This window comes from Hemitrygon akajei, chromosome 12 (genome assembly GCF_048418815.1).
Source record: "Hemitrygon akajei chromosome 12, sHemAka1.3, whole genome shotgun sequence".
NCBI lineage: Eukaryota > Metazoa > Chordata > Chondrichthyes > Myliobatiformes > Dasyatidae > Hemitrygon > Hemitrygon akajei.
The window spans coordinates 107,548,328-107,570,879 of record NC_133135.1 but is presented as its reverse complement, the minus strand read 5'-3'; the positions used below and the strand labels follow the sequence as shown (position 1 = coordinate 107,570,879).

Sequence of the window (22,552 nt, the reverse complement as noted above, 5' to 3'; positions counted from 1 at the left end):
CTTCTGAGGTGTGTCTATTTCAATGCGAGGAGTATTGTGGGGAAGGCTGATGAGCTGAGGGCGTGGATTGACACGTGGAATTATGACATTGTAGCCATTAGTGAAATTTGGCTACAGGAGGGGCAGGACTGGCAGCTTAATGTTCCAAGGTTCCGTTGTTTCAGACATGATAGAGGCAGAGGGATGGCGGGGGGGTGGCGGGGTAGCATTGCTAGTCAGGGAAAATGTTACAGCAGTGTTTAGAGTCTGCTGGAGTCCTCTATTGCATCCGGTGCTCCCGGTGCGGCCTCCTCTACATCGGTGAGACCCGAACCAGATTGGGGGACCGCTTCATCGAGCACCTCTGCTCCATCCGCCACAACAGACAGGAACTCCCGGTTGCCACCCACTTCAACTCTGCCTCTCATTCCCATCTAGATATGTCCATACATGGCCTCCTCTACTGCCATGATGAGGCCAAACTCAGGTTGGAGGAGCAACACCTCATATACCGTCTGGGTAGCCTCCAGCCTGGTGGTATGAACACTGAATTCTCCAATTTCCGGAAATTCCCTCCTCCTCCCCCTTCCCCTATCCCAGGTCGCTCTCTGCCTCTCTCCACTTTCAACTTTCTGCTTCTTTATCTCTACAGTTCTTTCATGTTTATCTCTTCCCCCTCCCCTCTTTATCTTTCCTCTGATTGGTTTTCCACCTGGCGCCTCTAGGCCCTACCCCCTCCCCTATCTCTATTACTGGGCTTCGGCCCTTTCTTCCCCCCCCCCCCCCCATTCCTGATGAAGGGTCTCAGCCCAAAACGTTAGCTACTCTTTTCTCATGGATGCTGCCTGACCTGCTGAGTTCTTCCAACGTTGTGTATGTATTCATGGATTGGGACAGGTTGTTCTCTGGCAAGGACGTCGTTGGTAAGTGGGAGGCCTTCAAAGGAGAAATTTTGAGAGTGCAGAGTTTGTATGTTCCTGTCAGGATTAAAGGCAAAGTGAATAAGGATAAGGAACCTTGGTTCTCTAGGGATATTGGAACTCTGATAAAGGAGAGAGATGTATGACATGTATAGGAAACAGGGAGCAAATAAGGTACTTGAGGAGTATAAAAAGTGCAAAAAAAATACTTAAGAAAGAAATCAGGAGGGCTAAAAGAAGACATGAGGTAGCTTTGGCAGTCAAGGTGAAGGATAATCCAAAGAGCTTCTACAGGTATATTAAGAGCAAAAGGATAGTAAGGGATAAAATTGGTCCTCTTGAAGATCAGAGTGGTCAACTATGTATGGAACCAAAAGAAATGGGGGAGATCTTAAATGGGTTTTTTGCATCTGTATTTACTAAGGAAACTGGCAAGGAGTCAACGGAAATAAGGCAAACAAGTAGTGAGGTCATGGAACCTATACAGATTGAAGAGGAGGAGGTGCTTGCTATCTTGAGGAAAATCAGAGTAGATAAATCCCCAGGACCTGACAGGGTGTTCCCTCAGACCTTGAAGGAGACTAGTGTTGAAATTGCAGGGGCCCTGGCCGATATATTTAAAATGTCGGTATCTACGGGTGAGGTGCCGGAGGATTGGAGGATAGCTCATGTTGTTCCGTTGTTTAAAAAAGGCTCTAAAAGCAATCCGGGAAATTATAGGCCGGTAAGTTTGACGTCGGTAGTAGGTAAATTATTGGAAGGAGTATAAGAGATAGGATCTACAAGTATTTGGATAGACAGGGACTTATTAGGGAGAGTCAACATGGCTTTGTGCGGGTAGGTCATGTTTAACAAATCTATTAGAGTTTTTCGAGGAGGTTACAAGGAAAATGGATGAAGGGAAGGCAGTGGATGTTATATACATGGACTTCAGTAAGGCCTTTGACAAGGTCCCGCATGGGAGGTTAGTTAGGAAGATTCAGTTGCTAGGTATACATGGTGAGGTAGTAAATTGGATTAGAAATTGGCTGAATGGGAGAAGTCAGAGAGTGGTAGTGGAGGATTGTTTCTCTGAGTGGAGGCCTGTGACTAGTGGTGTACCACAGGGATCAGTGCTGGGTCCATTTTTATTTGTCATCTGTATCAATAATCTGGATGATAATGTGGTAAATTGGATCAGCAAATTTGCTGATGATACAAAGATTGGAGGTATAGTGGACAGTGAAGAAGGTTTTCAAAGCTTGCAGAGGGATCTGGACCAGCTGGAAAAATGGGCTGAAAAATGGCAGTTGGAGTTTAATACAGACAAGTGTGAGGTATTGCACTTTGGAAGGAAAAACCAAGGTAGAACATACAAGGTAAGTGGTAGGGCACTGGGGAGTGCAGTAGAACAGAGGGATCAAGGAATACAGATAGAAAATTCCCTAAAAGTGGCGTCACAGGTAGATAGGGTAGTAAAGAGAGCTTTTGGTACATTAGCCTTTATAAATCAAAGTATTGAGTATAAGAGTTGGAATGTTATGGTGAGCTTGTATAAACATTGGTGAGGCCGAATTTGGAGTATCGTGTGCAGTTTTGGTCACCGAATTACAGGAAGGATATTAATAAGGTTGAAAGAGTGCAGAGAAGGTTTACAAGGATAAACCTTCCCAAGGATAAATGTTCCCACAGGTGTTTCTGTGCTGTAATGTTTTATGGTTCTATGGTTCTAGATTATGTATTGCATTGAGCTGCTGCTGCTAAGTTAACAAATTTCACGTCACATGCCGGTGATAATAAACCTGATTCTGATTGTTCTATGACATTGCTAAAAGTGTACCTTACAGACCAAGCCTGAAAACTAACTGGTTGTTAAGTTAACAAAGTTCAAAGTAGATTTATCATCAAGATACATATTGTATATAAGACCACAAGATATAGGAGCAGAATTAAGCCATTTGGCCCATTTCATCAGGGCTGATCCAATTTTCCTCTCAGCCCCAATTTCCAGCCTTCTCCCCGTATCCTTTCATGCACCGACTAATCAAGAATCTATCAACCTCTGCCTTAAATACACTCAATGACTTGGCCTCCACAGCTGTCTGTGGAACAGAATTCCACAGATTCACCAGTCTCTGGCTAAACAATTTCCTCTCCATCTCCATTCTGAAAGGGTGCCCTTCTATTCTGAGGCTGTGTCCTCTGCTCTAAGACTCTCCCATCATAGGAGACATCTTCTCCAAACCCACTCTATCGAGGCCTTTTCACCATTCGATGGGTGACTTCACTAAAACCTCTCATTCTTCTGAATTCTAGTTAATACAGGCCCAGAGCCATCAAACATTCTTCATATGACAAGCCATTCAAAGAACATGATTTAAACCCTCTCCAGTTTCAGCACATCCTTTCTAAGATAAGGGGACCAAATATTCTCATAATACTGTGCTCTAGGTGAGGTCTCACAAATGCTTTATAAAGTCTCAACATTACACCTTTGCTTTTATATTCTAGTCCTCTTGAAATGAATGCCAGCACTGCATTTGCCTTCCCCACCACAGACTCAACCTGCAAATTAACCTTCAGGGAATCCTGCACAAGGATTTCCAGGTCCCTTTGCACCCCAGTTGTTTGTATTTTCTCTCCATTTAGAAAATAGTCAACCCTTTCATTAATTCTACCAAAGTGCATGACCATACACTTCCCAACACCGTATTCCATCTGCCCCTTCTTTGCCCATTTTCCAAATCCGTCTAAGTGCTTCTGTAGCCTCTCTACTTCTTCAAAACTACCTGCCCCTCTGCCTATCTTTATATCGTCGGCAAACTTTGCAACAAAGCCATCATCATCCATATCATTGACATATAACGTAAAAAGAATCTGTCCCAACACAGACCATTGTGGAAGACCACTAGTCATCGATATATGTCACCAAATACTACCCTGAGATTCATTTTCTTGCAGGCATTCACAGTAGAACAAAGAAATACAATAGAGTCAATGAAAAACTACGCATAGACTGAAAAACAACCAGCAAGTAAAAAGAAGACAAACCGTGCAAATAAGTAAATAAAATAAATAATACTGAGAACATAAGTTGTAGAGTCCTTGAAAGTGAGTCTGAAAAAAAAACTTGTGGAACTTACTTATTCCACAAGTAAGTTGTGGAATAATTTCAGAGTTTAAGGTGAGTGAAGTTATCCACACTGGTTCAGGAGCCTGATGGTTGAGGGGTAATAATTGTTCCTGAACCTGGTGGTGTGGGACCTGAGGCTCATTGTGGTGAGTGAAGTTATCCACACTGGTTCAGGAGCCTGATGGTTGTGGGGTATTAACTGTTCCTGAACCTGGTGGTGTGGGACCTAAGACTTCTATGCCCCCTGCCCAATGGCAGCAGAGGGAAGAAAGCATGGCCTGGATGGTGGGGCCATTGACAATGGATGCTGCTTTCTTGCAGTGGATGAAGCAATACACAAGATCTGCCAGCGTTCCTATCCAACAGTTCACCCCACCTGACTATACTGAAGGTCAGATGTCCCTGTTCAGACTGAGCTCGCATCTGTTTAAAATCAGCAATCGATCACTAAAGCACAGCTGGACCGGGGTTAACTGAGTCATACACACGGTATATCAAGGGGATATACAGCTCTGAAGAATCAATGTTCCCTTAGGCTTTCATCCACCAATATTCATCACTGCTCCAGTAATGCTTCATAAATAACCTCCTGTTTCTCCCTTTGCATCACTGCACTGATTTATTTATCGATGCCTTTTACAGACAGAAAAGAGAGGCTCACACACAAAATGCTGAAGCAATTCAGCAGGTCAGGAAGCATCTATGGAGAGGAACAAACCGTCAATGTTTCGGGCCATGAAGGGTCTCGGCCCAAAACCCACCTTATTCTGCCACCTTCACCCTTTCCAAATGTCAACTGTTTATTCATTCCCACATATTCTGCCTGACCGGCTGAGTTCATCCAGCATTTTGTGTGTGTTGCTCTGGATTTCCAGCATCTACAGAATCTCTTGTGTTTGAGATTTATGGCCTGTGCAATACCCAAATATTGAATTAACTTTATCACTGCATTACCCAATTGTCCCACTTCTTCCTGTCTACACACAGACCACCACCGTCCCCAGAGTGAGATACATGTAAAGGCCGTTGCCCTGTTAAACGACAGTCACTTCATCCTCCCCAGTTTCCTGAATCATGATTAGAGATTCTTTGTCTTTACAGCTCTCCCCACTATTGAGCATATCTACACTGAGCACTGCCACAAGAAGGCAGCACCCATCATCCCCACCATCCAGATCATGTTCTCCTCTCACTGCTACCATCGGTCAGGAGGTACAGAAGCCTCAGGTCCCACACCACCAGGTTCAGGGACAGTTATTACCCCTCAACCATCAGGCTCCTGAACCAGTGTGGGTAACTTCACTCACCACAATGAGCCTCAGGTCCCACACCACCAGGTTCAGGAACAGTTATTACCCCACAACCATCAGGCTCCTGAACCAGTGTGGATAACCTCACTCACCACAATGAGCCTCAGGTCCCAGGCCACCAGGTTCAGGAACAGTTATTACCCCACAACCATCAGGCTCCTGAACCAGTGTGGATAACTTCACTCACCACAATGAGCCTCAGGTCCCACACCACCAGGTTCAGGAACAGTTATTACCCCACAACCATCAGGCTCCTGAACCAGTGTGGATAACCTCACTCACCACAATGAGCCTCAGGTCCCACACCACCAGGTTCAGGAACAGTTATTACCCCACAACCATCAGGCTTCTGAACCAGTGTGGATAACTTCACTCACCACAATGAGCCTCAGGTCCCACACCACCAGGTTCAGGAACAGTTATTACCCCACAACCATCAGGCTCCTGAACCAGTGTGGATAACTTCACTCACCACAATGAGCCTCAGGTCCCACACCACCAGGTTCAGGAACAGTTATTACCCCACAACCATCAGGCTCCTGAACCAGTGTGGATAACTTCACTCACCACAATGAGCCTCAGGTCCCACACCACCAGGTTCAGGAACAGTTATTACCCCACAACCATCAGGCTCCTGAACCAGTGTGGATAACTTCACTCACCACAATGAGTCTCCGGTCCCACACCACCAGGTTCAGGAACAGTTATTACCCCACAACCATCAGGCTCCTGAACCAGTGTGGATAACTTCACTCACCACAATGAGCCTCAGGTCCCACACCACCAGGTTCAGGAACAGTTATTACCCCACAACCATCAGGCTCCTGAACCAGTGTGGATAACTTCACTCACCACAATGAGCCTCAGGTCCCACACCACCACGTTCAGGAACAGTTATTACCCCACAACCATCAGGCTGCTGAACCAGTGTGGATAACTTTCCATGACCATGATAGTTCTTGGCAAATTTTTCCACAGAAGTGGCTTGCCGTTGCCTTCTTCGTCTTTACAAACCGGGTGACCCCAGCCATTATCAATGCTCTTCAGAGATTGTCTGCCTGGCGTCAGTGGTCACATAACCAGGACTTGTGATCTGCACCGGCTGCTCGTACGACCATCCACCACCTGCTCCCAAGATTTACGTGACCCTGATCAGGGTGTTGGGGGGGGGGGGAGGGTCTAAGCAGGTGCTTCACCTCGCCCAAGGGTGACCTGCAGGCCAGTGGAGGGAAGGAGCACCTTACACCTCCTTTGGTAGAGACATATCTCCATCAAATGCCTCTATCAAATCCATCAAATGCCTCTATCATATCCATCAAATGCCTCTATCATATCCATCAAATACCTCTATCAAATCCATCAAATACCTCTATCAAATCTCCCCTTCTTCTCCCACACTCCAGGGGATAAACTAAACTATTCAACCTCTCCCTGAAACTCAGGCCCTCAAGTCCTGGCAACTAATTGATATTGTTGGTTTGAGAGGTGTGGCTGTGATAACATATTTGCTGCCTGTCTCCTACTGAACCTGCCTGCTTTTATTTGTTTGTTTATTTATTTATTGGGAACCTTCCAGCAATCCCAATTTAATCGACAGTGACCTTATCTTGGGGCAATTTACAATGACCAATCAAACTGCCAACTGGTATGTCTTTGGGGGGAAACTGGAATGGCCAGGGGAAACCCACGTGTGGTGACGGGGAGAATGTACCAACTCCTTACAGGCAGCGGTGGGAATTGAACCTGTGTCGCGGGCCACCATGCCGACCCTGCACTGCTGTAGTCGGTGTGGTGTGGAGCCCTCATGGAACATGACTCAGATTAACGAGTTCGCGCACCAACTCACTTCGTTTCCGATGGTGTCAATTTTGTGTTGCACTTGGGGAACCCACTGCCGGATGATTGCAAAGAGCTCAGGGACGGTCGTCTGCGGGTTGAAGAGGATTTCCTGACAGGCTGGGTCGTTCGGATCAAAGAAGGTGAAGGCTGTTTAGAATGGGGAGAACAACATTCCAATCAAACACTGGAGGTGGAGCTGAAAACATCTTATCTCAGAGGAGAGGAGTTGCACGTGGAGGCAGGGTGGGTGAGAGGGATAAAGAAGGGTGAGGGGAGAAGGGAAGATATTGGGAGGGAGGGTGAGGGCAGACATGGGATGAAAGGGATGTGAGGGATATGGGTTGGGAGATTGGGAGGGTGAAAGAGAGATATAAAGAAGAGTGGAGGGGAGGGGAGGAGGTAAGGGAGGGTGGGAGGCAGGAGATAAGGAAGGTATGAAAAGAGGGTGAGGGAAGAAGTGATAGATGGAGGGAAGGCAAGAGGTGGGGAGGGAATGGGGCATGAGATGAGGGAGGGTGGTAGGCAAGAGGCAAAGGAGGTAGAAAAAAAGGGGAGGGAGGGACAGAGGGGGAGGCTTTGAGGACAGGAATGGGAAGAGGTGAGAGAGGAAGAACTGAAGAGCTACCATAGTCCTTGGGCAGTGGTGCTGGGGCCGAGGGGTGAACCATGGGCTTCTTGCGTCTCTCCATCACCGGGCTGTGGAAGTCCACAGGCTGCACTTGTGGCTCAAGGGGCTCCTCCTCAGACGCCACATCTGCCACATTCTCCTTCGTCATGTTTAAATGCGGCCTGCAGAACACAGAGAGATGGCGACATTAGGATCAACAGCCACGGGTATAAACAGGATCAGAAACGGGCTGAGGATAAAACCACAGAGGGAACTACTCTCTGTTGCTTTCACAGCCACCACTGGAAAAGGAACGTTCAAAACCTATTCATCAAAGTACAAACATGTCACCATATACACCCCGAGATCTGTTTTCTTGCGAGTATTCACAGTAGAACAAAAAAATACAACAATTCAATGAAAACCTACACAGGGACAAACAAACATTGGGCAACAGAGGGCAAACAATGTAAATACAATAAATAAATAATACAGAGAACACGGGTTGTAGAATCCTTGAAAGTGAGTCTGCAGGCTGTACAATCAGTTCAGTGTTGTGGTGAGTGAAGTTATCCACACTGGTTCAGGAGCCTGATGGTTGTGGGGTAATAACTGTTCCTGAACCTGGTGGTGTGGGACCTGAGGCTCATTGTGGTGAGTGAAGTTATCCACACTGGTTCAGGAGCCTGATGGTTGTGGGGTAATAACTGTTCCTGAACCAGGTGGTGTGGGACCTGAGGCTCATTGTGGTGAGTGAAGTTATCCACACTGGTTCAGGAGCCTGATGGTTGTGGGGTAATAACTGTTCCTGAACCTGGTAGTGTGGGACCTGAGGCTCATTGTGGTGAGTGAGGTTATCCACACTGGTTCAGGAGCCTGATGGTTGTGGGGTAATAACTGTTCCTGAACCTGGTGGTGTGGGACCTGAGGCTCATTGTGGTGAGTGAGGTTATCCACACTGGTTCAGGAGCCTGATGGTTGTGGGGTAATAACTGTTCCTGAACCTGGTGGTGTGGGACCTGAGGCTCATTGTGGTGAGTGAGGTTATCCACACTGGTTCAGGAGCCAGATGGTTGTGGGGTAATAACTGTTCCTGAACCTGGTGGTGTGGGACCTGAGGCTCATTGTGGTGAGTGAGGTTATCCATACTGGTTCAGGAGCCTGATGGTTGTGGGGTAATAACTGTTCCTGAACCTGGTGGTGTGGGACCTGAGGCTCATTGTGGTGAGTGAAGTTATCCACACCGGATCAGGAGCCTGATGGTTGTGCGGTAATAACTGTTCCTGAACCTGGTGGTGTGGGACCTGAGGCTCATTGTGGTGAGTGAAGTTATCCACACTGGTTCAGGAGCCTGATGGTTGTGGGGTAATAACTGTTCCTGAACCTGGTGGTGTGGGACCTGAGGCTCATTGTGGTGAGTGAAGTTAACAACACCGGTTCAGGAGACTGATGGTTGTGGGGTAATAACTGTTCCTGAACCTGGTGGTGTGGGACCTGAGGCTCATTGTGGTGAGTGAAGTTATCCACACTGGTTCAGGAGCCTGATGGTTGTGGGGTAATAACTGTTCCTGAACCTGGTGGTGTGGGACCTGAGGCTCATTGTGGTGAGTGAAGTTATCCACACTGGTTCAGGAGCCTGATGGTTGTGGGGTAATAACTGTTCCTGAACCTGGTGGTGTGGGACCTGAGGCTCATTGTGGTGAGTGAAGTTATCCACACTGGTTCAGGAGCCTGATGGTTGTGGGGTAATAACTGTTCCTGAACCTGGTGGTGTGGGACCTGAGGCTCATTGTGGTGAGTGAAGTTATCCACACCGGTTCAGGAGCCTGATGGTTGTGGGGTAATAACTGTTCCTGAACCTGGTGGTGTGGGACCTGAGGCTCATTGTGGTGAGTGAAGTTATCCACACTGGTTCAGGAGCCTGATGGTTGTGGGGTAATAACTGTTCCTGAACCTGGTGGTGTGGGACCTGAGGCTCATTGTGGTGAGTGAAGTTATCCACACTGGTTCAGGAGCCTGATGGTTGTGGGGTAATAACTGTTCCTGAACCTGGTGGTGTGGGACCTGAGGCTCATTGTGGTGAGTGAGGTTATCCACACTGGTTCAGGAGCCTGATGGTTGTGGGGTAATAACTGTTCCTGAACCTGGTGGTGTGGGACCTGAGGCTCATTGTGGTGAGTGAAGTTATCCACACTGGTTCAGGAGCCTGATGGTTGTGGGGTAATAACTGTTCCTGAACCTGGTGGTGTGGGACCTGAGGCTCATTGTGGTGAGTGAGGTTATCCACACTGGTTCAGGAGCCTGATGGTTGTGGGGTAATAACTGTTCCTGAACCTGGTGGTGTGGGACCTGAGGCTCATTGTGGTGAGTGAGGTTATCCACACTGGTTCAGGAGCCTGATGGTTGTGGGGTAATAACTGTTCCTGAACCTGGTGGTGTGGGACCTGAGGCTCATTGTGGTGAGTGAAGTTATCCACATTGGTTCAGGAGCCTGATGGTTGTGGGGTAATAACTGTTCCTGAACCTGGTGGTGTGGGACCTGAGGCTCATTGTGGTGAGTGAGGTTATCCACACTGGTTCAGGAGCCTGATGGTTGTGGGGTAATAACTGTTCCTGAACCTGGTGGTGTGGGACCTGAGGCTCATTGTGGTGAGTGAGGTTATCCACACTGGTTCAGGAGCCTGATGGTTGTGGGGTAATAACTGTTCCTGAACCTGGTGGTGTGGGACCTGAGGCTCATTGTGGTGAGTGAAGTTATCCACACTGGTTCAGGAGCCTGATGGTTGTGGGGTAATAACTGTTCCTGAACCTGGTGGTGTGGGACCTGAGGCTCATTGTGGTGAGTGAGGTTATCCACACTGGTTCAGGAGCCTGATGGTTGTGGGGTAATAACTGTTCCTGAACCTGGTGGTGTGGGACCTGAGGCTCATTGTGGTGAGTGAAGTTATCCACACTGGTTCAGGAGCCTGATGGTTGTGGGGTAATAACTGTTCCTGAACCTGGTGGTGTGGGACCTGAGGCTCATTGTGGTGAGTGAAGTTATCCACACTGGTTCAGGAGCCTGATGGTTGTGGGGTAATAACTGTTCCTGAACCTGGTGGCCTGGGACCTGAGGCTCATTGTGGTGAGTGAGGTTATCCACACTGGTTCAGGAGCCTGATGGTTGTGGGGTAATAACTGTTCCTGAACCTGGTGGTGTGGGACCTGAGGCTCATTGTGGTGAGTGAAGTTATCCACACTGGTTCAGGAGCCTGATGGTTGTGGGGTAATAATTGTTCCTGAACCTGGTGGTGTGGGACCTGAGGCTCATTGTGGTGAGTGAAGTTATCCACACCGGTTCAGGAGCCTGATGGTTGTGGGGTAATAACTGTTCCTGAACCTGGTGGTGTGGGACCTGAGGCTCATTGTGGTGAGTGAAGTTATCCACACCGGTTCAGGAGCCTGATGGTTGTGGGGTAATAACTGTTCCTGAACCTGGTGGTGTGGGACCTGAGGCTCATTGTGGTGAGTGAAGTTATCCACACCGGTTCAGGAGCCTGATGGTTGTGGGGTAATAACTGTTCCTGAACCTGGTGGTGTGGGACCTGAGGCTCATTGTGGTGAGTGATGTTATCCACACTGGTTCAGGAGCCTGATGGTTGTGGGGTAATAACTGTTCCTGAACCTGGTGGTGTGGGACCTGAGGCTCATTGTGGTGAGTGAAGTTATCCACACTGGTTCAGGAGCCTGATGGTTGTGGGGTAATAACTGTTCCTGAACCTGGTGGTGTGGGACCTGAGGCTCATTGTGGTGAGTGAAGTTATCCACACTGGTTCAGGAGCCTGATGGTTGTGGGGTAATAACTGTTCCTGAACCTGGTGGTGTGGGACCTGAGGCTCATTGTGGTGAGTGAAGTTATCCACACTGGTTCAGGAGCCTGATGGTTGTGGGGTAATAACTGTTCCTGAACCAGGTGGTGTGGGACCTGAGGCTCATTGTGGTGAGTGAAGTTATCCACACTGGTTCAGGAGCCTGATGGTTGTGGGGTAATAACTGTTCCTGAACCTGGTAGTGTGGGACCTGAGGCTCATTGTGGTGAGTGAGGTTATCCACACTGGTTCAGGAGCCTGATGGTTGTGGGGTAATAACTGTTCCTGAACCTGGTGGTGTGGGACCTGAGGCTCATTGTGGTGAGTGAGGTTATCCACACTGGTTCAGGAGCCTGATGGTTGTGGGGTAATAACTGTTCCTGAACCTGGTGGTGTGGGACCTGAGGCTCATTGTGGTGAGTGAGGTTATCCACACTGGTTCAGGAGCCAGATGGTTGTGGGGTAATAACTGTTCCTGAACCTGGTGGTGTGGGACCTGAGGCTCATTGTGGTGAGTGAGGTTATCCATACTGGTTCAGGAGCCTGATGGTTGTGGGGTAATAACTGTTCCTGAACCTGGTGGTGTGGGACCTGAGGCTCATTGTGGTGAGTGAAGTTATCCACACCGGATCAGGAGCCTGATGGTTGTGCGGTAATAACTGTTCCTGAACCTGGTGGTGTGGGACCTGAGGCTCATTGTGGTGAGTGAAGTTATCCACACTGGTTCAGGAGCCTGATGGTTGTGGGGTAATAACTGTTCCTGAACCTGGTGGTGTGGGACCTGAGGCTCATTGTGGTGAGTGAAGTTAACAACACCGGTTCAGGAGACTGATGGTTGTGGGGTAATAACTGTTCCTGAACCTGGTGGTGTGGGACCTGAGGCTCATTGTGGTGAGTGAAGTTATCCACACTGGTTCAGGAGCCTGATGGTTGTGGGGTAATAACTGTTCCTGAACCTGGTGGTGTGGGACCTGAGGCTCATTGTGGTGAGTGAAGTTATCCACACTGGTTCAGGAGCCTGATGGTTGTGGGGTAATAACTGTTCCTGAACCTGGTGGTGTGGGACCTGAGGCTCATTGTGGTGAGTGAAGTTATCCACACTGGTTCAGGAGCCTGATGGTTGTGGGGTAATAACTGTTCCTGAACCTGGTGGTGTGGGACCTGAGGCTCATTGTGGTGAGTGAAGTTATCCACACCGGTTCAGGAGCCTGATGGTTGTGGGGTAATAACTGTTCCTGAACCTGGTGGTGTGGGACCTGAGGCTCATTGTGGTGAGTGAAGTTATCCACACTGGTTCAGGAGCCTGATGGTTGTGGGGTAATAACTGTTCCTGAACCTGGTGGTGTGGGACCTGAGGCTCATTGTGGTGAGTGAAGTTATCCACACTGGTTCAGGAGCCTGATGGTTGTGGGGTAATAACTGTTCCTGAACCTGGTGGTGTGGGACCTGAGGCTCATTGTGGTGAGTGAGGTTATCCACACTGGTTCAGGAGCCTGATGGTTGTGGGGTAATAACTGTTCCTGAACCTGGTGGTGTGGGACCTGAGGCTCATTGTGGTGAGTGAAGTTATCCACACTGGTTCAGGAGCCTGATGGTTGTGGGGTAATAACTGTTCCTGAACCTGGTGGTGTGGGACCTGAGGCTCATTGTGGTGAGTGAGGTTATCCACACTGGTTCAGGAGCCTGATGGTTGTGGGGTAATAACTGTTCCTGAACCTGGTGGTGTGGGACCTGAGGCTCATTGTGGTGAGTGAGGTTATCCACACTGGTTCAGGAGCCTGATGGTTGTGGGGTAATAACTGTTCCTGAACCTGGTGGTGTGGGACCTGAGGCTCATTGTGGTGAGTGAAGTTATCCACATTGGTTCAGGAGCCTGATGGTTGTGGGGTAATAACTGTTCCTGAACCTGGTGGTGTGGGACCTGAGGCTCATTGTGGTGAGTGAGGTTATCCACACTGGTTCAGGAGCCTGATGGTTGTGGGGTAATAACTGTTCCTGAACCTGGTGGTGTGGGACCTGAGGCTCATTGTGGTGAGTGAGGTTATCCACACTGGTTCAGGAGCCTGATGGTTGTGGGGTAATAACTGTTCCTGAACCTGGTGGTGTGGGACCTGAGGCTCATTGTGGTGAGTGAAGTTATCCACACTGGTTCAGGAGCCTGATGGTTGTGGGGTAATAACTGTTCCTGAACCTGGTGGTGTGGGACCTGAGGCTCATTGTGGTGAGTGAGGTTATCCACACTGGTTCAGGAGCCTGATGGTTGTGGGGTAATAACTGTTCCTGAACCTGGTGGTGTGGGACCTGAGGCTCATTGTGGTGAGTGAAGTTATCCACACTGGTTCAGGAGCCTGATGGTTGTGGGGTAATAACTGTTCCTGAACCTGGTGGTGTGGGACCTGAGGCTCATTGTGGTGAGTGAAGTTATCCACACTGGTTCAGGAGCCTGATGGTTGTGGGGTAATAACTGTTCCTGAACCTGGTGGCCTGGGACCTGAGGCTCATTGTGGTGAGTGAGGTTATCCACACTGGTTCAGGAGCCTGATGGTTGTGGGGTAATAACTGTTCCTGAACCTGGTGGTGTGGGACCTGAGGCTCATTGTGGTGAGTGAAGTTATCCACACTGGTTCAGGAGCCTGATGGTTGTGGGGTAATAATTGTTCCTGAACCTGGTGGTGTGGGACCTGAGGCTCATTGTGGTGAGTGAAGTTATCCACACCGGTTCAGGAGCCTGATGGTTGTGGGGTAATAACTGTTCCTGAACCTGGTGGTGTGGGACCTGAGGCTCATTGTGGTGAGTGAAGTTATCCACACCGGTTCAGGAGCCTGATGGTTGTGGGGTAATAACTGTTCCTGAACCTGGTGGTGTGGGACCTGAGGCTCATTGTGGTGAGTGAAGTTATCCACACCGGTTCAGGAGCCTGATGGTTGTGGGGTAATAACTGTTCCTGAACCTGGTGGTGTGGGACCTGAGGCTCATTGTGGTGAGTGAAGTTATCCACACTGGTTCAGGAGCCTGATGGTTGTGGGGTAATAACTGTTCCTGAACCTGGTGGTGTGGGACCTGAGGCTCATTGTGGTGAGTGAAGTTATCCACACTGGTTCAGGAGCCTGATGGTTGTGGGGTAATAACTGTTCCTGAACCTGGTGGTGTGGGACCTGAGGCTCATTGTGGTGAGTGAAGTTATCCACACTGGTTCAGGAGCCTGATGGTTGTGGGGTAATAACTGTTCCTGAACCTGGTGGTGTGGGACCTGAGGCTCATTGTGGTGAGTGAAGTTATCCACACTGGTTCAGGAGCCTGATGGTTGTGGGGTAATAACTGTTCCTGAACCTGGTGGTGTGGGACCTGAGGCTCATTGTGGTGAGTGAAGTTATCCACACTGGTTCAGGAGCCTGATGGTTGTGGGGTAATAACTGTTCCTGAACCTGGTGGTGTGGGACCTGAGGCTCATTGTGGTGAGTGAAGTTATCCACACCGGTTCAGGAGCCTGATGGTTGTGGGGTAATAACTGTTCCTGAACCTGGTGGTGTGGGACCTGAGGCTCATTGTGGTGAGTGAAGTTATCCACACTGGTTCAGGAGCCTGATGGTTGTGGGGTAATAACTGTTCCTGAACCTGGTGGTGTGGGACCTGAGGCTCATTGTGGTGAGTGAAGTTATCCACACTGGTTCAGGAGCCTGATGGTTGAGGGGTAATAACTGTTCCTGAACCTGGTGGTGTGGGACCTGAGGCTCATTGTGGTGAGTGAAGTTATCCACACCGGTTCAGCAGCCTGATGGTTGTGGGGTAATAACTGTTCCTGAACCTGGTGGTGTGGGACCTGAGGCTCATTGTGGTGAGTGAAGTTATCCACACTGGTTCAGGAGTCTGATGGTTGAGGGGTAATAACTGTTCCTGAACCTGGTGGTGTGGGACCAGAGGCTCATTGTAGTGAGTGAAGTTATCCACACTGGTTCAGGAGCCTGATGGTTGTGGGGTAATAACTGTTCCTGAACCTGGTGGTGTGGGACCTGAGGCTCATTGTGGTGAGTGAAGTTATCCACACTGGTTCAGGAGCCTGATGGTTGTGGGGTAATAACTGTTCCTGAACCTGGTGGTGTGGGACCTCCTGTGCAATGGTAGTAGTGAGAAGGGAACATGGTCTGGATGGCGGGCGTCCTTGATGATGGGTGCTGCTTTCCTGCAACTACGCTCCTTGCAGATGTGCTCACTGGTGGGAAGTTTTCTGTGAAGGACTGGGCTGTATCCACTACTTTTTATAAGCCTTTTAGAACTGGTGCAGGAGAGGGCCATTCCGCTCATAAAGCCTGCACAGTCAGAACAATAAGACAAGTGGGGCATGCGAGCTTGATTTCAACGTCTAAGAGAAGTTTGGATGGTTGCATGAATTTTAGGGGGATGGAGGGCTGTGGTCCCGGTGTAGGTCGATGGGTCTAGGCAGTTTAAACGATTTGGCATGGCCTCGATGGGCCAAAGGGCTTAGATAGGAACATAAAAACATAATCAATAGGAGCAGGAGTCAGCCATCTGGCCCATCGAGCCTGTTCCACCATTCAATAAAATCGTGGCTGATCTGACCATGGACTCATCTCCATCTACCTGCCTTTCCCCCATAACCCTTAATTCCCCAACTATGCAGAAATCTATCGAACCTTGTCTTAAGCATATTTACTGAGGGAGCCTCTACTGCCTCCCTGGGAAGAGAGTTCCACAGGGTCACCACTCTCTGGGAAAAGCAGTTTCTCATCATCTCCATCCTAAATCTACTCCCCCAAATCTTGAGGCTATGTCCCCTAGTTCTAGTCTCAACTACCCGTGGAAACAACTTTCCTGCCTCTTCCTTATCTATCCCTTTCAAAACTTTATATGTTTCTATAAGATCTCCTCTCATTCTTCTGAATTGTCCTTTTCTGTGTTGTACTTTTCTATGACTCTGTTTCTGACTTCTCATCTTATCTCCCCTTTAAAATACCATAAAAATAACCAATGGGTTACATCACAGTCAGTATGGACTGGAAATAACATCCCGTCCTCACTGACAACTAACACCGGCACTTCTCAAGAATGCTCTTCTCTCTCATCGTTCACTACCGTGTGATTAGGCACAGTTCAAAAGGTGTTGAAAATTTGCTGATGACACAACTGTTGTCAGCAGAGTGTCAGACGATGACGAGGAGGCGTACAGGAGCGAGCTGGATCAGCGGGTTGAGTGGTGTTGCTGCAACATCTTTGCATTCAGCATCAGTAAGACCAAGGAACTGAGTGTAGGCTTCAGGAAGGGGAGGGTGAGGGAACAAACGCCAGTCCTCATTGAGGGATCAGCAGTGGGGAGGGCGAGCAGCTTCAAGTTACCGGGCATTAATATCTCTGAAGATCTATCCTGGACCTGGTTTATAGGTTCCAATGCACAAGATTGCAGGAGGCTGCAGAGAGTTACAGGCTCAGCCAGTTCCATCACGGACGCACCACCAAGGCCATCTACGAGAGGCAATGCCTCAAGAAGGTGGTATCTACCTCCAAAGATCTTCACCATCCAGGACGTGCCCTCTTTTCATTGCTACCATCAGGGAGGAGGTACAGGAGCCTGAAGCCACACACTCAACATTTTAGGAACAGTTTCTTCCCCTGTCATCGGATTTCTGAATGGACATTGAACCCATGTACACCACCTCACTATTTCTTTTTTTCACACTATGTATTTTTTAATTGCATCTTGTAGTAATTTTTATATATTACACTGTAGTGTTGCTACAAAGCGACAAACTTCATGACATATGTCGGTGACAATAAACTTGATGCTGATAACAGAATATCTACAGGGGGACCCACATGGTCACAGAGGGAACGTGCAAACTCCATGCAGAGAGCAGGATCTACCCCCAAAACAGTGAGACAAGTTCAAAGTAAATTTATTATCAAAGTACATTTATGTCATCATATACAACTCTGAAATTTGTTTTCTTGAGGGCATACTTAATAAATCCATAGAATAATAACCATAACAGAATTAATGAAAGACTGCACCAACTAGGGCGTCCACCAGAGTGCAGAAGAGAACAAGCTGTGCAAATACAAAAAGAAAATAATTATAATAAGTTAGAAAGCAATAAATATTGAGAACATAAGACGAAGAGTCCTTGAAACTTAGTCCATTGGTTGTGGGAATATTTCAATGATGAATGAGGTAAGTAAAGTTGAGTGAAGTTTCTCCTTTTGATTCGTGAGCTGGTGGTTGAGGGGTAGTAACTGTTCCTGAGCATAGTGGTGCGAGTCCTGAGGCTCCTGTACCTTCTTCCTGAAGGCAACAGTGAAAAAAGAGCATGTCCTGTGTGGTGGAGGTTCCTGATGACTGATGCTGCTTTCCTGTGACAATCTTCGTGTAGATGTTTCCAATGGTGGGAAGGACTTTACCCGTGATGACTGGGCCACACCCACTACTTCTGTAGAATTTTACATTCAAGGGCATTGGTGTGTCCATACCAGGTTGTGATGCAGCCGGTCAATATACTCTCCACCACACATCTATAGAAGCTTGTCAAAGTTCATGCTGAATCTTCGCAAACTCCTAAAGTTTTTGAAATTACACTTACGTGCTGGGCCCAGGACAGGTCCTCTGAAATAATAACAATGAGGAATTTAAAGTTGCTGACCCTCCCCACCGCTGAATCTCCGATCAGGTCTGTCCCATGCACCTCGGGTTTCCTTCCCCTGAAGTCAATAATCAGCTCCTTGGTCTTGCTGACATCGAGCAACAGGTTGTTGTACCGGCACCAACAGGTTATAACAACAACCTCTTACAAACACAAGAAAGTCTGCAGATGCTGGAAATTCAGAGCAACACGCACAAGATGTTGGAGGAACTCAGCGGGTCAGGCAGCAGCTATGAAAAAGAGTGAAGAGTCAGCATTTCGGGCCGAGACTCTTCTTCGGGATTGAGAAGGAAGGGGGAAGGTGCAGAATTAAAAGGTGGGGGGAGGGTGTGATGTCTTACGTTTGGTCTTTTATAGATTTTGTCAATTGGAAGAGATTGTGCTCAGGGTGCTGGGATCACCAGTTCACGGTCAGTCAGACCCAGTATAAATGTCAGTGTTCTGTACCCTTTCCCTGAGTACAGGAGCTTGTAGATCCATATTCAACCTGACGAGCTGCTCCTATATCTTCTGTTCCAGTCCTAATGAAGCATCTCGGCCCGAAACATCATCTGTTTACTCATTTCAATAGAAGCTGCCTGGCCTGCTGAGTTCCTCCAGCATTTTGTGTGTGTTGCTCTGACCATAGACACTGTCTGACCTGCTGAGTTCCTCAAGCATTTTGTGTGTGTTACTCTGTCCATAGAGACTGTCTGACCTGCTGAGTTCCTCCAGCATTTTGTGTGTGTTACTCTGTCCATAGACACTGTCTGACCTGCTGTGTTCCTCCAGCATTTTGTGTGTGTTACTCTGTCCATAGACACCGTCTGACCTGCTGAGTACCTCCAGCATTTTGTGTGTGTTACTCTGTCCATAGACACTGTCTGACTTGCTGAGTTCCTCCAGCATTTTGTGTGTGTTACTCTGTCCATAGACACTGTCTGACCTGCTGAGTTCCTCCAGCATTTTGTGTGAGTTACTCTGTCCATAGACACTGTCTGACCTGCTGAGTTCCTCCAGCATTTTGTGTGTGTTGCTCTGAATTTCCACCATCTGCAGATTTTCTCTTGTGTTCTTATATCAGCTGTTTTCCCTTATCTAGTCAAGTTTATTGACAAGTGCACAAGTACGGTGAGGTACAATGAAAAACCTGCGTGTGTCAGCTTTGCAGGCATGAAGGTACAGAAAGCACATGATATAAATTAAATAGTGTAACATAAACCATAAAAGAGAGAGAAGAAGATGAAGACTGCAAACACAAAGGCACAGAGTCAAAGCCATTGTAATTCAAGAGGTGGTCCATAGTGTTCCATTGCTGGGGAAGGGTTAGGTTCATACAGGCTGGCTCTGTCCTGGTAGTTACCATTAGAAAACAAGACATAGCAGCAGAATTAGGCCATTCAGCCCATCGACTCTGCTCTGTTATTCCATCATGGCTGATCTATTATCCCTCTCATCCCCATTCTCCTGCCTTCTCCCCATAATCTTCGACGCCCTGACTAATCTAGAACCTATCTACTTCCGCTTTAAATACACTCAATGACTTGGCCTCCACAGCCGTCTGTGGTCACGAATTCCACAGTTTCACCACCATCTAGCTAAAGAAATTCCTGTTCTAAGGGGATGATCTTCTATTCTGAGGCTGTGCCCTCTGATCCTAGACTCACTCACTATAGGAAACATTCACACCACATCCACTCTATCTAGGCCTTTCAATACTTGATACGTTCCAATGAGATCCTCCTCTCATTCTTCTAAATTCCAGTGAGTACAAGCCCTGAGCCATCAACCACTCCTCATGTATTAACCTTTTCATTCCCAGAATCATTCTTGTGAATCTCCCCTGGACCCTCTCAAACACATCTTTTCTTAGATAATTGGCCCAAAACTGCTCACAATTCATCAAATGTGGTCTGACCAATGCCTTAAAAAGCTTCAGCATTCGATTTTTGCCTTTATATTCCAGTCCTTTTGAAATAAATGTTCACTTTACATTTGCCTTCTTCACTACCAACCCAAGCTGCAAGTTAACCTTTTGGGAATCCTACATGGTGACTCCCAAGTCCTTTTCCAGTTCTAATTTTTGAAGTTATCCGCATTTTGAAGATAGTCTCTGCCGGGAGTTCCCAACCTGGGGTCCATGGACCCTTTGCTTAACGATATTGGTCCATGGCATAAAAAAGGTTGGGAATCCCTGGTTTACAACTTTATTCCTTCTGCCACAATGCAGGACCATACACTCCCTACACTATACCCCATCTGCCAGTTCTTTGCCCATTCTCCCAACCTGTCTAAGACCTTCTGCTTCACCGACATTATCGAAGCAAACTTGGCCACAAAGCCACAAATTCCATTACAACAGTCTTGTCAAAACTAGTTTCCCTTTCGTTAAGCTATGTTGAGTCTGCCCAATCCTATTATCATTTACTTAGTGAAATCATTCAACAAATCTACAAGGAGCATCCACAAGAAAGCGGCATCCATCATCAAACACCCCTAGACCATGCTCTCTTCTCACTACAACTTTTGGGCAGGAGGTACAGGAGCGTTAGATTCCACACCACCAGGTTCAGGAACAGTTATTACCCCACAACCATCAGGCTCCTGAACCAGTGTGGATAACTTCACTCACCACAATGAGCCTCAGGTCCCACACCACCAGGTTCAGGAACAGTTATTACCCCACAACCATCAGGCTCCTGAACTAGTGTGGATAACTTCACTCACCACAATGAGCCTCAGGTCCCACACCACCAGGTTCAGGAACAGTTATTACCCCACAACCATCAGGCTCCTGAACCAGTGCGGATAACTTCACTCACCACAATGAGCCTCAGGTCCCACACCACCAGGTTCAGGAACAGTTATTACCCCACAGCCATCAGGCTCCTGAACCAGTGTGGATAACTTCACTCACCACAATGAGCCTCAGGTCCCACACCACCAGGTTCAGGAACAGTTATTACCCCATAACCATCAGGCTCCTGAACCAGTGTGGATAACTTCACTCATCACAATGAGCCTCAGGTCCCACACCACCAGGTTCAGGAACTGTTATTACCCCACAACCATCAGGCTCCTGAACCAGTGTGGATAACTTCACTCACCACAACACTGAACTGATTCCACATCCTACAGACTCACTTTCAAGGACTTTACAACTCATGTTCTCAATATTATTTTTTATTTGCACAGTTTGTCTCCTTTTGCACATCAGTTGTTTGTCTGTTTATATACAGTTTTTCATAAATTCCACTCTATTTAGACCATAAGACCATGATAAAGGAGCAGAATGAGGCCATTTGGCCCATCGAGTCCGCCATTTCATCATGGCTGATCCATTTTCCCTCTGAACCCCAATCTCCTGCCTTCTCCCCGTATCCCTTCATGTCCGGAATAATCAACCAATATTTCTTTATTTTCCTGTAAATGCCTGCAAGAAAATGATTCTCAAAGTAGTGTATGCTAACATAGACGTACTTTGATAATAAATTTACTATGAACTTTGAACCACTCTACCTAAAATCTGATCATAGTTGTCCATAGTTCAAGTTAAATTCAACCACACATGAATACAGCCAAATGAAACAGCGTTACTCTGGGGCCAAGTTGCAAAACACAGTCCCAACAGTCACACGCAGTACAAGGCACATATAGCGCATATAGGATCACAAGCACATATAAGATATCAGTAAAATACTTATCAGTCTCCTCCAAGAGGAACACAACCTTGTTGTTGTGTTTGGAGGTTTGCATGCATCAATGACCCGAAGATCAATGTTGGCTAGAGTCAGGGCTCTATCCTTTGGCTCTTGGTAGGGTCACCCATGCCTAACAGGTCAAAGGGTAGAGGCCAGACTGAGAGTAGCCCACCTGTCCTCCAGGTTCGGGGGTTCAGCTCAGGGCTAACAACCCTGACTGGTCAAACAAAACTGTTACAGAAACAGCAATAGAGAATCCTTCTACATCTGAGTGTGACGGTGTTCCTGAGTCTCCACCCGGGACTTGTATGACTGACAATAGTGAAAAATGAGAGGAAGCTACTGACATGATGAAGGAAGCCCTGAACACCGCCAGAGGTGAAGGACCTTCACAGCTGCCCTTAACACCAGCGGTGTAACAGGCAGCAAGCAGTAGTAGTACAGTCACATATGAAACAATTATAGTCCGATGAATGCCTCAGAAATCTGCAAGCTTGTCATCTGCCGAGTGAACACTGGGGGGCAGCACAGACCACAGCCTGGACGCCATGCCACACTGCCTCCAGTGGAGCACACCAACTACGCCTCTTGTTCATAAAACACAGA

General features: G+C 47.8%; 1 protein-coding gene across 3 annotated transcripts in view; it reads right to left on the bottom strand.

The window, feature by feature from the left end:
* The window catches only part of clip3 (CAP-GLY domain containing linker protein 3), a 98,156-nt gene that overhangs the window by 50,048 nt on the left and 25,556 nt on the right, over nt 1–22,552 (bottom strand). For all 3 annotated transcript variants that reach the window (XM_073063803.1, XM_073063801.1, XM_073063802.1), the window contains exons 2-3: nt 7,786–7,949; nt 7,168–7,307 (exon numbers count right to left, since the gene is read on the bottom strand). In XM_073063803.1, coding sequence (XP_072919904.1) covers nt 7,168–7,307; nt 7,786–7,936 — 291 coding nt within the window. In that variant the 5' untranslated portion in view covers nt 7,937–7,949. The remainder of the gene's footprint in view (nt 1–7,167; nt 7,308–7,785; nt 7,950–22,552) is intronic.